General features: G+C 32.9%; 1 protein-coding gene across 1 annotated transcript; it reads right to left on the bottom strand.

The window, feature by feature from the left end:
- Positions 1-393: 393 nt before the first annotated feature.
- On the bottom strand, positions 394-7,134 carry LOC145092282 (kinesin-like protein KIN-7K, chloroplastic). Its single transcript, XM_079030212.1, has 18 exons — positions 6,529-7,134; positions 6,350-6,447; positions 5,748-5,837; positions 5,604-5,656; positions 5,424-5,489; positions 5,283-5,336; positions 5,015-5,074; positions 4,846-4,924; positions 4,645-4,712; positions 4,481-4,546; positions 4,283-4,387; positions 4,100-4,204; positions 3,912-4,019; positions 2,966-3,118; positions 2,676-2,858; positions 2,343-2,501; positions 1,184-1,543; positions 394-1,101 (listed from the first exon to the last, which is right to left on the bottom strand). Exons 1-18 carry the CDS (start codon positions 6,765-6,767, stop codon positions 556-558), a joined length of 2,592 nt encoding a protein of 863 aa, XP_078886338.1. The 5' UTR covers positions 6,768-7,134; the 3' UTR covers positions 394-555.
- Between the last annotated feature and the right edge of the window lie 6,618 nt (positions 7,135-13,752).

Below are 13,752 nucleotides of genomic sequence, written 5' to 3'. Positions count from 1 at the left end.
TCTCATGAATTAATGTCTACATCGTAAATTGCTATGAAACTTAATATATATATATATATATATATATATATATATATATATATATATATATATATATATATATATATATAATGTGGGTCTAAAGCATAATTTTCCCGCCCACCATGATCTTGACCAAACTTGAAGGTATAGGGATTATTCTTATAATTTAAAATAACCAATTAACGGAGAATATTTTAACAAATAAAAACTAACGAAAATGACTTAATACACAGATAATTTATAAACAGCATGTTGCTTAAAAGTATATTTTAATGACCAAATCAAGTCATAGGCATAAATTTATTGTGCTATAACGATATTTTCTATAAAATCAAATACTTTGATAACTAAAGTGGACAAAATAAAAATCAATGACTAAAAATGATCAATTATTCCATTGAGTATTTAACTTTTTTCAATTACTCGGCAAACAACATACTAATTTACATAAAAGAGTGAACCTTCTAAAAGAAGCAATCGAAAAAATTACCTCACAATAACAACAGTACACACAATCTTACAAACCCTAAATTTCTAATCCAAATCTTTACTCGACTCCGACGGCTCAGTCTCCGCTCCTTGCAGCCGCTTCAATTTGGCCACCATAACCCACATATTCGCAAGCTCGTTTTCAAGATACGCTTCTCTCTGCTTCGACTCCTCCAGTCTCCGCCGTAGCTCCGCTTCCCTCTCATCCTTTTGCGACAACAACGTCCCATACGACATCTCTCTTTCCCTACTCAACGCAAGTTCTCTTTTCATCTCCACCTGTTCTTTCGTCCTCGTGTTAACGTTCTCTCTCCGCCCGTTTTTAGCAGGACCGGTCGTTTTCCGGTTACCCGGAGAGTTCTTCGGCGTGGTGGCGGTGGCCGCGGCGGCTAACTCCGCCATTAGTCTCTCGTTTTGGTTCATCAGTTTCGCGACCTCATCGGACAGAGCCGTGAGCTCGACGGCGGCCGCGGAGGCTAATCCTTTGGCGTATTTACTGTCATCCGCTAGCTTTTTGTTCCGGGATTCTAACTCGGCTTTTGACTCGGTGAGTTGGGTGACTTTCTGTTGAAGTTGTTCGATCTCAAGCACCTGGTTTTAGCGCAAAATAGTATTTAGTTTGAAGTTTGAAGTTTGAAGATTAAAGTTGTTAAAATGATGAAAAATGGTGTACCTTTTGGTTTAACTGTTGTTGAAGTAGTTGATTATTTGCAACTTGGGCTTCCAAGAGGGAGATTTGTTCGTTTTTGAGTTTGATTTCGTGGTTCAATCTGGTAATCGAAGGGGATGATATTGATACTACAGGAGTGTCGTGTTGCGATGAATTGTCGTCTTCGATGATTTGCTGTTGATTGTCTTGTTTGGGGTCGAATAAGAAGTCGACAGATTGTGAATGTGAATGTCTGGATTGTTGGATAGGAGGATGATGATTATGATTAGACGTTTTAGGAGTGGAAACTGGACTGCTAATCGATTTGGCTCCACTTGATCTATCGCTTGTGATCGTCAAAGCGCCATAGCTACCATCTCGTTTCTAGTGATCAAACCAATCAACAATTATGCTTTTTCGATGCAAAAGTTTTTTTTTTTTTTACAAACATTTTGGGTTTCGATAAAAGAATAAAATAATCAGAAAGTTAAAGAAAACGTCCTAAATGTGTTTCGATAAAAGAATAAAATAATTAAAAAGGAACAATTAAGGAATTTTGAAAAAAAAATGTTTCGTTTTTACTAAAATATAACAAAAAGTTAAAGAAAAATCACAAGCACAAAGTACATTCAATACAAGAGTTTAAAACAAAACATTTTATTAAAAAATAATGATTACACTTTGAAATGTTAATTTCCGACATGAGGACAAAGAGATTTTTTTTGGTTAAATTGAAAAAAAAAATACACATTATACATTTTATCTATCCGGAATATGCTTATTTCGGACAAAGATGTAATTTTCCTTGAAACACATAAAAACTTAGTTATTTTTATTGATTTTTTAATTCATAATGGTTGGTAATTAACTTTTCGGTTTGTTTATATTTAGTCATTTTTTGTTTTTTTTGTACACATTTAACAATTTAATTTGATAAATATGTTCACATATTACCATTGTTACATGCGATAGCCGGTGACAATGATAATATATGAACACATTTAATAAATTAAATGGTCAAATGTATAAAAAAAAAATTGTCTAAACGTGAACAGTCATTTCCCTGGTTTTAATGGGATATTTTGACCCTTCATGAATTAAATGGGTAAATTGGCATTATAATATCAATATGAGAAACCTATAGGAGAATCATAAAATCATATAATAAACCAAGTAGACTCACCCGAAGTTTTAACCATTTAAGTAATCCCGTTTTTTTGACCTTTTTGTCCTCCTTAAGCACATCATTGTTAATTTCCTCACTTGTGTCAAGTGAAACATATAACTCCATATTTTCTTCATCTAAACTTAAGTCACGCCTTCTTTGTGGTAAATATGCAAGCTGTCAAATTCCAAGAAAAATCATTATTTTACAAATTCTATTTCTTCCCACTTCTACTTTCAATTCTTTTCATTATTACTACACACATGAACGAAAGTAATATGCTATTTCTTGAATTTATGATTTTAACCTTAAAAATGAAACAAAAAATGGAAGAAAAGTCAAAAGACTAACCTCTTCCTCCCCAAAGGAATATCCTCTCCTTAGATGAGAAAATTTAGATGGGTGTGAAGATTTGGTGGAAACTAGAATTAATTTTGTTAATCTTTGTATTCTGCTTAATAAAATTGCTTTAGCTTCTTCTTCTTCTTCTTCTTGATCCAATTTTGACTCGTGTTTGACTTCACCATCTTTTAGCTTTTATATATATTAGTTACGTTAATACAAAACACTTATATGAATAATATATAAGAAAAAATAAATTTAAACGAGTAAATGGCAATAATGTAATTAATGAGTGTTACCTTTTGTTTAAGGATAAGAATATCATCTGCTATGGGTCCCGGGTGTTTTAATTGAGGAAATGTTACAACACCTGTCTTTAGTTGTTCTAGTTCTTCTTTTAATGATCGAATTTCGTTTTGGTATTTCTTTATGAGGGATTTTTCATCGACTATCTGTAGATTTAAATGATTATTTAGAATCTGTTTTGGTTGGATGGAATGGAATAAGCAAGGGAATGGAATCGGTCATTACATTCCATGATCATGTTTGCTTGACTTGTAGGAATAGAATGTATAATTTTAACTCTATTCTATACATTATTTTAATTAAAATTAATAAACTTTAATTTACAGAAATAAAAAATTGAACACAATAAAAGCTCATTAAACCCCAAACAAACTATAACAAAAATATTTTTTTATTTTTGTTATTTTAAGAGAACAAAATTGTAATTCAATTAAACTAATAGATCTTAAAAGAATTTAATTTACAAGAATAAAAAACTGAACATAATAAAAGCTCATTAAACCTCAAATAAATTATAATAAAAATAATAGTTTTTTCGTTATTTTAAATGAAAAACTGTAATTCAATTAAAATAATAGATATAAAAAAAACTTTTATTTACAAAAATAAAAAGTTAAAGATAATATAAGCTCATTTAAACCTCAAATAAACTATAGTAAAAATAATATTTTTTTCGTAATCATAGAAAAATAAAGTTGTAATTTAATCAAGGTAAGTGAAGATTACTTCAAAAGAAAATTGTCATCAAAATCCACATATATAAAAATGTTTTATATTGCAATTCTTCATTCCATTTCATGATGAAGAAGAAAAACCACTCCTTATAATAACATAATGAAAGGAATCATATTCCATTCCATTGGGCAAAACATACATGGAATGAACGATTCCATTCCTTCCTTAATTCCATCATATAAACACTAACTTAAATATCCATACCTTGTTTTGAGCAGCTTGAATCTCAATATGCTTTGCACGATGTGCAAATTTCAATGTGTTATGTGTCTCTTCTGAATTGCTTGATGAGGGGGTAACAGTGCAAATTAGCTGAAAGAAAAAGGACCAAAATTTACAATTCATTAAAAAAATATATCTTTTTTTTTATTTTTTATTAATGTAAGACTTACAGAAACTCTTCCATGACCACTTAATGAAGATTGAAGAAGCCGAGTTAATTTTGAGTCCCTATATGGTATATGAGAACCTCTCCCATCTGTTAATTTTGATATAACCTGTAAATAATACTTCAAAGATTAATTAAATATAAAGATATAAAAAAATTGTGATAAAAATAATGATTGAGGCCTCACAGTTCCAAGAGTGAGAAGGCTTTTATTAATGTAAGATCCTTCTTTTCTACGAACACCAGTTGTTTCAGCTTTTGAGCTCTCAGAACCTGCTAAATCTATGAGATTCTGCAATTTAAATTTAAATAATTTTAGTTTTAACAATTTGTTTACATTAATAAATGAATAAAACAAGTGGTATGATTATGAACACAATTTTACCAGCTGTGAAAAGTTAACAGATTCTCCTTCAGTATTATTATCACCACAAGGACTACTCTCTATTGTCTGTTAAAAGTTAAAAAAGATGAAAAATGTATTTAGATGAAACAAATGGTAAAAATTAAAATAATTAATTTAATTTTGGAATGGAAAGATGGGTTTACCAGAGTAAATATTGTGTGACTTCTGCTGCTGAGTAAATTAAAATTTGTTGAACCTACATGTCTGTGTTCTGTAATAATAAAGTGAAAAAATAATAATAATAATAATAATAATAATAATAATAATAATAATAATAATAATAATAAGTTCGAAGATAATGAAAGTGATTTATGGGCAAAATAGTCTTTTAAGAAAGATTGTACCTTCTCCAGCTGCAATAAGAGAAAGAGCATGGGCAGGTGATAGAACAACTTCCTCTTTTATTCCTTCAACAAATGCTCCCTGAAAGCAATTATTGTGTTCCACAAATTATTTTATTTTATAATTATTAAAACATTTTCTAGAAGTTGAATTATATAGAACATTAATTACCTGATTATCCTCTCGTATTCTTAAATTTTGTCCTGCTGGATTTAATAAATCATTGACAACCTGAAGAAAAAAACAGATAGTTTAAAACAAGAATATTACCCAAAACAGTAAAAAAAGAAAATAAAGGAACAATGTCAATAATTGTGTGTGTGTGTACAATATATATACCCATTTTAAGAAATAAGACTACTTGCTATTGTAGAACTTGAAGGGGCAAAAATGGCAGATCAGATTCTTTTTTGTTATGCAGAGTGAAGAGAATTCTCACCTCATTGTAAATTTCCAAATATGAGACACGGAGAAGAAATTCACGATCTGGGGTCTGAAAAATATAAAGATTATTTTATCTTTTCCTTGAAAAAATATTAATTTATTAGATTGTATTAAAAGTTTTCATAAAAATGCTTACCTCTTGAATGTAACTAAAAGCATCTTTTATAGCTAAGGGAATAATTCCTGGGGACCTTTGATCACCCTGTCTTGTGTGTATGATCAAGATCAAGATACACAAAATAAATACATTACTAAAAACTGCATAAAACATAAAAATATTTGAGCAATATAATGAATAAAAAGGTGATAGAGTTACATGCATGGTGTGAGTCTTTCCACTACTTGTAACACCATAGGCAAAAATAGTTCCTGTAATTGGAACAAATCATGTCAAGATTAGAAAAATCAAATAGATAAAAAAGAAATTGTGTAAGTTATATGAAAGGAAGAGAAATAATACCATTAACGCCTTCCATTGCACCACTAACAACATGTTGAGCTGCAATATCATATACATGCCGTGTTGTGGTTGTAGGCCCAAACACCCGATCTATGTACAAAATTATAAATAAGAAAATGAGATTTGCAAGGTATATCAATATGAACCTCAAAAGCAGAAACTTCATGGTTAAGAGTATAAGCCTAAAGTTACAAATTGTTGAACTTGTTAAGTTAACTGTAGTTAATCATGTGAAAACCATTAAGATGGCTGCTTGATTCTGATATGTGTTTGGGTACAAAAGAAGACAATTGAAAATTTGGGATATCTGTCCCCTTCAATAATAGAATTTAACAAACATTGTGTTTGAAACAAGGAAAGCCAATAAATCAGTTTATCAGTGAGTAATTGTTTAACTAGTTGCTCCAGTCCCCTATACAATGATATCAAAGAACACTAGGGTTTTGGCAATAAAGGATCCAAAGGTCTACAATGTTAATTACTGTAGAGTTGGTTCTGTTTTACCTAATTTTCTTAAGCTCTGATTTAGAACATGACTCTTGATCATCAATAGAATCAATTCAAAAACGTTAATTGGTAGCATATCTATAATCTGGGCATACCATATGCATAAGCTATCGATGGAGTCTCTTCATTCCGTAGAATAGTTTCTCCATCCGCATACCACGCAATCTCTTCCCCTCGTCGAATTTCCCTCGGACTAATCCTCAAAAAGTTATTTTACATCCAAATTAACCGCAATAAATACACTAAACCATAATTTATACCACGATTTGATCACCTGAGAGGCCGGAACCGAACAGTAACAGTGACATTCTCCTTCGATCTCTCAGAACCCAATGGCAAACTCTCGGAATAAAAGTACTGCGGCTTGCTTCTAGAAGATGAAGCCGGAGAGCTCAGATTATCAACAGAAGCCTCCGGAAAATGTTTCGAAGATGAAGTAGTCGAAGAGGATGGCGAATTCGCATATTTCGAAGTCGATTTCCTCGGTTTCAATATACCTTGCGTCGACGCCATTGTAGAATTCAACTTGAAGCTAGTACAATCAAATCAGTAATCACATAAATGCAATCTCCTTCGCTTCTTTCAATGAATCGTATTTACAATTGAACTAGATCTGAGGAAGAAGAGTAAGATGAAAGACGAAGGGAAAGGTGAATGTGATGGATTGAGAGTGTAGAAGATTGTGGGCTTTCAAGTGTGGAGTTTGTGGTTGCGTTGGAAGCGATGAGCTTCCATGAATGGCTGGCAAACGAAACCGCACCTTTTCCAATCTTTACATGGGAAGAAGAAGCTTTTGGAGTAAAAGAAAGCTAAAAAGGGGGAAAGAATTGGCTGTGTCTACCGTATACAGTACTATCCAGTAGTACTCAATGCTCCCCCGGGAAAATTTAGAGCCAATCTTTTAGGAATGCCTTAAGTACTAACATCAAAATGCAAATGTAATTTAATTTTTATTTTTTTATTTTTTATATTATAAAATGTTTTTTTATCATCATAGTATTAATTTTTATATTATTTTTCTTCTTGTAATATATATATATATATATATATATATATATATATATATATATATATATATATATATATTAAAAAAAATAGTAATCGTGGCAATGAGATCATGAGATCTTAATTATAGCAAAATGTTTGTATGTAAAGTGTTAGTTGGAATCTAAAATCTTGCTAGAAATTATAGTTTTTATTTGTGGTATAAATAGTTTGAAAAAATAATCACTAGCTTTTAAAGACTTAAAGTTACGTAATAACTAAAAAAAACTATCAAAACTTTGTCTCGAACATATATTGTTATTGTCTAATAAATCATTAATCAGACAAAAAATTTATAGTATTCTTATAAATAAAATTGTCTATAAAATATATCTGAAAAAATTATAGCCAGTAAAATAAAGGGGTGGGAGAAATTATAAACTATATTGCAATTTCTTTAAAAAAAATTTGATTTATTTACAAATTTTGTTAAGGTTATATTTATTAGTTGATACTTTAAATTGAGCAATAATTGTATTTTTTAATGTAATAAAAAATAAAAGTTTATTGGTTTCTAAGGTTAGAAGGTGTAGGACATCATTGTCGCAACATTTGTTGAGGTGTGTTTGGTGCATATTGTGCCGTTACCTCAACAAGCCGACAAGGGTATCTAGGTACCACACTTTTAAGTCTTTTTCTTGACTGACCAATTAATAAATATATATTTTTTAATGAAATAAAAAATAAAAGTTCATTGACTCCTAATGCTAAATGTGTGGGTCGGCGTTGCTACAACATTTGTTGAGGTGTGTCCCGCGCACACTACACCCCTACATCAGTTGGCGAGTCAAGAAGGGTATCCGGGTACCACACTTTTGAATTATCTTTCTTGACTTCTTCTTTGACTGGTCACTTGATGGTTATTTAAAAAAATAAAATTAAAAACACTATAAATACTGGCATAGACACAATCTTATATCATACCAACAATGTCTTCTCTACAATATTCAAAATGTCTTCATATTTATCATCTTCAAGAACTTTTGGCACGGTGCTACAAGGCGTGATAGGCGTTGCTAACACGATGATGAATAAGATTGAAGAATGATATGTGCATATTTAGTTATAAATTTTATGCATTATTTTAATACTTTTTGCTACATTTATGTTTATTTTAGTGCAAATGGTACTTAATTTATTATAAATCTGTTTTGTAGCAATAAAGACATGCTCAGAATAAAAAGGAAGCAAAATGCAGAGTTGGAAGCAAGGAAACCTGGACCTGATCAAAGCAAGGCAAAATATGGCATAAACTCTGAAGCCCACGGCGTGGGGACCTCTGTCCATGTCGTGGTATCTCGAAGATTCGCGTTCAAGTTGGTAGACTTGGGCTTTACGTGTTTTCCATGAACGGCACGCCGTGGAGGCCTTTAGCCACGACGTGGAAGATAGTTTTTTTGGTATATATATAAAGTTCGGTCCTGCCTTCAAAAAGAACTTATGCTTCAAGTAATTCACAACTTTTGGCACCCAAAGAAGCATTAGAAGGCAGAGAATCACCTAAATTCGTCTGGAGTTCACGTTTTGGAGAGATCGAAGGCAATTTTACTTCGAATTCTTAGTTTTTATTGATTTCTATCATGTCTTTCATTGGTAACGTCGAATTTATTTGTTTGATTCCAGTAGTTATGGGCTAAAACCCTAACTTCTGTTTAGATGTAGAGGATCTATGCTACTATGTGTTGAATAATTGGATATTTGAATATTTACTAGTTGTTTATTTGTTTTGATAGCTTGATAAAGAACCTTTTGTGTTAAAGACAACCACTTTTGATGTTTATTGATGAATATTCCTGAGATTAGATGATCAATATGTTTTAGGATATTTGAATCTTATAAATTTGTTATCATCAAAGTTATAAGACTAGAGTTTTGATCATAAACCTAGGATTAAATAGAAAAGGTGGATAATTTAATGTGGAAGCTAATATATGATGATCATTCATATGTTAGATTGATGTTATCATCCATTAATGTAAATTATTAATCAAGGTTGGCTTAAGTCGAACTTAACCCTAATTGTCTTGCTTGTTGTGTGCACCTGATCAATGAATAAATAAACTCGATAATTGGAGGATTAGTGTTTTGATTGTAAATGCTAATCACTTTAGGAATCGGTAAACAACAAATAATCAATTCATAATATTATACAAGAAATCAACCATATGAGTATTAGTGAATCGAGATCTGAAAAGAAGTCTCTTCCAATCCTTGCTTTACATTCGAATTTTGATTGCTTTTCTGTTTGTTTAAGTGTTTCATAGTTGTGAGAACAAAAATCAATGCGTAAGGACAATGTTTGAAAACACAAACCTTGAGTTAATATTTAAGACCAATGTCTGCTCTTAATAAATAGTCCCAGTCGAGTTTGGTAAACCAGTCAAGACATGAAGATAAACAATAAACAAAGTATTCAAGTAATAAATGAAGTAAGATTGAGTATAATCAATGCAAAGACAACTTAAGACAAGAAGAATTTAAATGAAAGACGTTTGACTTGCCAGATAAAATAGATTGATGTGAAGAGAATATCGAGATGTGTTCTTCGTTTTTAACTCACGAAACATTCACTCCTTAAATAGCAAAGGAGGAACTTGGTACAAACCGCTGACACATTCTAAGGAGTGGATAAAACTAAGTGTTTGACAATATGACACTTAAAAGATTCACACAATTTAGTCCTAGGAACTGTTACATCAAAATAAAGATAAAAAGCATTGATCTTGCTTCGGAACACATCACATCTTGGACACAAGCTGACTTCAGATCTTGATTGCTTCGGATTGCTAGAGGTTCAGTTTTCATGTATTAACAATCTCGCCTAAGTGAACTTAGCAATTAGTTAACTTAGTTGGTGTCTTCGGATATAAAGAGGTAAGCATTGTAGAGCCTACTTCAGACTTCCAAATACCATTTGAGATGATTGATAAACTTATTCTGCACATGCTCTGGAGCATCACTCTTGCAGCATTGGCCATGAACTTTTGCAGAACAGTTGAAGGAACGAGATTCTTAAACAAGACTTGGAAAAATTCTTTCATATTGGCCTTCTTTCTCATATAGATGTATCCAAGCTCTGGTTCTTCAATCGGACCTTCTGCTATAATTAGGGCTTCAGGTAGTTCACAAGAAATTTTCGCCAACACTTTTTCTATTCCAAACAGGTGTGCGAGCTCGATGTCGGATCTGCATAATTCAGCTACATAATCCTTCAAAAATTTAATTGCAGCGCTATAAGCTCCAATGCTCAATTGATCCGTTTGACAACTTCGGAAATGAGCAACAATTGTGAGAATATCGTTAGGGTTGATAGATGGAAAATCTGCGTCCATGATGGTGATGGTAGCTTCTCTGTTCCGAGAAATGTGATATCTGTACAAAATGCAATTCAGGTTTAACTTGCTTTGAACCTTGTTTCTGTACCCAATAATCTTTGTTATTCGCTTCCGAGACCACACTTCTTTCTGAGGACATGCGTTAATGGAATAGAATGTCTTCAACCTTTCTCACTTAGTTCTGATGATAGTCTGAGGATCATCATTTGGATAGAGTGGAGCGAACTTGATGTAGTATTTTCCGAAAGGAGAGATTGGGAGATCGATATGGTTGGAGTCTTGCATAGGCAGATCGAAGTACATGAAGGGCACTATGTCTTGATCATGGATGATCCCTTATTGAAATAGTGGGAATAGGCCCAATATTGGATTTGGATTATCTTTCAATGTTTGAATCTGGATGATCTCTTCAAGTGCTTGATCTATTTGAGCTTGAGACCAGCCTTTGGACTTTCTGAAGGTCCTTTAAGGGCTGCTTGGTTCCGAGGCAACTTTCTTCCCTTAGTCTTGATGCGGTTTGGTCAAGTCGGAAATGACTTGATGAATGGTTTCAGATATAGTGAACTCTGGAGGAGGAGTGATCAGAGGCTCTTCCGAAATATCGTTTGGTTTCCGAACAGGAGAACCTTCATCAATTGGGACGATTCTCAGAGAATGGATCGGAGGCAACATAAACTGAGTAGCTCTAAGTGCATTAATTGTGATCTTGGTCTTGATTTTAGCCATTTTACGGCTTCTTTGAAGTACGTCTGCCAAGGATGATGACCAAGTGACAACGGACCATATCCTTCTTTCTTCCTCCAAAAGAACCTTATGTCTTGGAATAAGGATTTTAGTTTGGTACCTTTTAAGTTAAAAGTAATGAGATAGGATTGTGGGTCTCTTCAATACCTTTCCGTGCATATAAAGAACACCGAAAATAAAGTTAGAACGAAGAAGTTATAGTTGTTTTGAAGTTAAACTGGAGAGTTTTGGTAGTACGCTGGGCATACACTAGGAATACGTTAGGCGTACTATGTCGAGGAAGTCGCACTTTTAGGGCATTTTGTTGGGCATAACTTTAGGTACGTTGGGCATAACTTTAGGTACGTTGGGCATACTGTCGTAGACTAAAAACCATATTTTCGTGGTTTTAAGCCATATTTAAGGTCTCTAACCCTTAGGGTCCTTCCTATCATGAGCCTCCACCCTCTTAAGCCTCCAACTCGAAACCCTAACCCCTAGAACAAATCTTGAACCTTTTTTATGTGTTTTGAGTGCATTTTGGATGAAAGATAAGTTCAATCTTGTGGATTGTTGAAGCTCAAGCTTGTGGATTCTGAGCCTACATTACTTTTCTCAACTCCAGAAGGTATAAAGCTTGAATCTTGATGATACATTTTTTTAGATCTAGCTAGTTTTGGTTTTTATGAGCTTTTTGGTCACTTTAGTGCATAAAGTTTAGATGTTGAAAGTTTGTGACCACTTTATGGATAAAGTTGGAAACTTTATCCATCTAAAAATCATATTAATTCAGATCTGAAGGTTGGAGACTTGGACTTAATGGATTAAGTTGGGAAAGATGCATTTTTGGTTCCTTTAAGACTTAAAGAGTAGATCTTGGTTGTTTGGACCATCCTAATGGATAAAGTTGGAAACTTTATCTATTATGGAGCTATTAAGAACCATAAAAATGTGATCTTGGTCCTTCTATCCCTTCCATGCAAGAGTTATGATGTCTTAATGGATTAATAACTTAGGGTTTTAGCTTTTGGACCTTTTCTAGCCATGGAAAGTCATAAAGGTGGAAACTTTATGACTTAAGATAATGTTTAGGGGGCTAGCTGAGTTTGGATGGAAAGTCTTTGTGAAATAAGCACTTAATGAGGAAAATACAATTCAGACAAAGTACGTTGCATTGGGAGTACCAAAGAGTACATTGCACGTACTGGGTTAAACTCTCATGTTTTTGGCTAAGTCTCGTCTAAGCTCAACGTAGAGACTAAGTATTTTGGGCGTACTCAGTCAGATTGACCTTCTTTGACTTTTTGTCTTGCTGACTTTGATCTTTGACCTGGGGTTTGACCAAGTTTGGATTAGGGGCATTTTGGTTATTTTGGGCAGTAGTTTAAGACTTGGCCACTGTTTATTGTATATGTGACTAATAGAAGTAGCAGTTGGAGTAGTGACATGTTCAACTATATTTTCAGACTGTGAGATGAGTTTTCCTCACTGTACTTGTGGGTTGAAGGAACCAATGTCGACCTAATAGATTGTGTATTCTGGTTTAGAATGTTTCTTTACGGTAGTGATTTGTTAAGATTTACATGGTTATCTTTTTGTTGTTATGTGTTTTATCTGTTTTACATGTCGACATAATATGGTTGGGTTGATGCTATATTGCTTTGTGCCGCCAGTCAATAAACCTGGGCAATCCAACCGAAAGGTTGTGGGTCGGTAGCAATCCAACCGCGAGGTTGTGGCCCAGAAGGGGGCAATCCAATCGTGAGGTTGTGGGTCGCGGTAATCCAACCGTGAGGTTGTGGGCCGGGGTAATCCAATCGAAAGGTTGTGGGTTGGGGTAATCTAACCAGAAGGTTGTGGACCTAGTATGTATTATTTATATATGATCTGTTGTATGGTACTTTAGGGGAACTCACTAAGCTTTAGCGTACAGTTTAAATATTATATTTCAGGCACTTCAGATGATCGGGACAAGGCGAATGGTTGATCATGCACATCCTTCAGATATTATGTGATTTGATGTTGGGATATTCTGATTGACTATTTTGATATATTGAAACTAATTTTGTAAACAATTTATGGTTTTGGTGTGGTTTTGAAAAAACAAAAATTTTACCTTGATTTTTGGGATGTTACAACTTTCTTCTAATGAACCTATAACAAGTCAAAGTAGAAGACAAGTGTTAGATTTATAAACTTATAGGAGAAAATATCAAATTCAGTTGTCAATTTCCTTTTGGTTTGATCCTTTGTTATTCAATTACAAGAAAGCATGGTTGTATTGGTTATAGAGAAAGTTAAATCGTTGTTTATGAAAAAAAGTATTATGCTCGCACATATTTTTTGTTTTTGTTTTTGTTTTTTAAGGAAGCAACCTCCTATCAAATGTGACATCC

Source organism: Lactuca serriola, chromosome 1 (genome assembly GCF_051521515.1).
Source record: "Lactuca serriola cultivar US96UC23 chromosome 1, Lser_US96UC23_V15, whole genome shotgun sequence".
Lineage (NCBI taxonomy): Eukaryota > Viridiplantae > Streptophyta > Magnoliopsida > Asterales > Asteraceae > Lactuca > Lactuca serriola.
The sequence above is the reverse complement of the archived record's forward strand: the minus strand, read 5'-3'. Positions and strand labels throughout refer to the sequence as shown.

What these genes read in the sequence shown, in the direction of transcription:
- LOC145092282 (XM_079030212.1), bottom strand. Translation starts at nt 6,767, where the DNA reads ATGGCGTCGACGCAAGGTATATTGAAACCGAGGAAATCGACTTCGAAA. An exon ending in ATTTGGAAATTTACAATGAG is followed by an intron (nt 5,075 to 5,282) that starts GTGAGAATTCTC and finishes TTTTTTCTTCAG; the next exon opens with GTTGTCAATGATTTATTAAA. An exon ending in TTAAATGGTTAAAACTTCGG is followed by an intron (nt 1,544 to 2,342) that starts GTGAGTCTACTT and finishes TTTGATCACTAG; the next exon opens with AAACGAGATGGTAGCTATGG.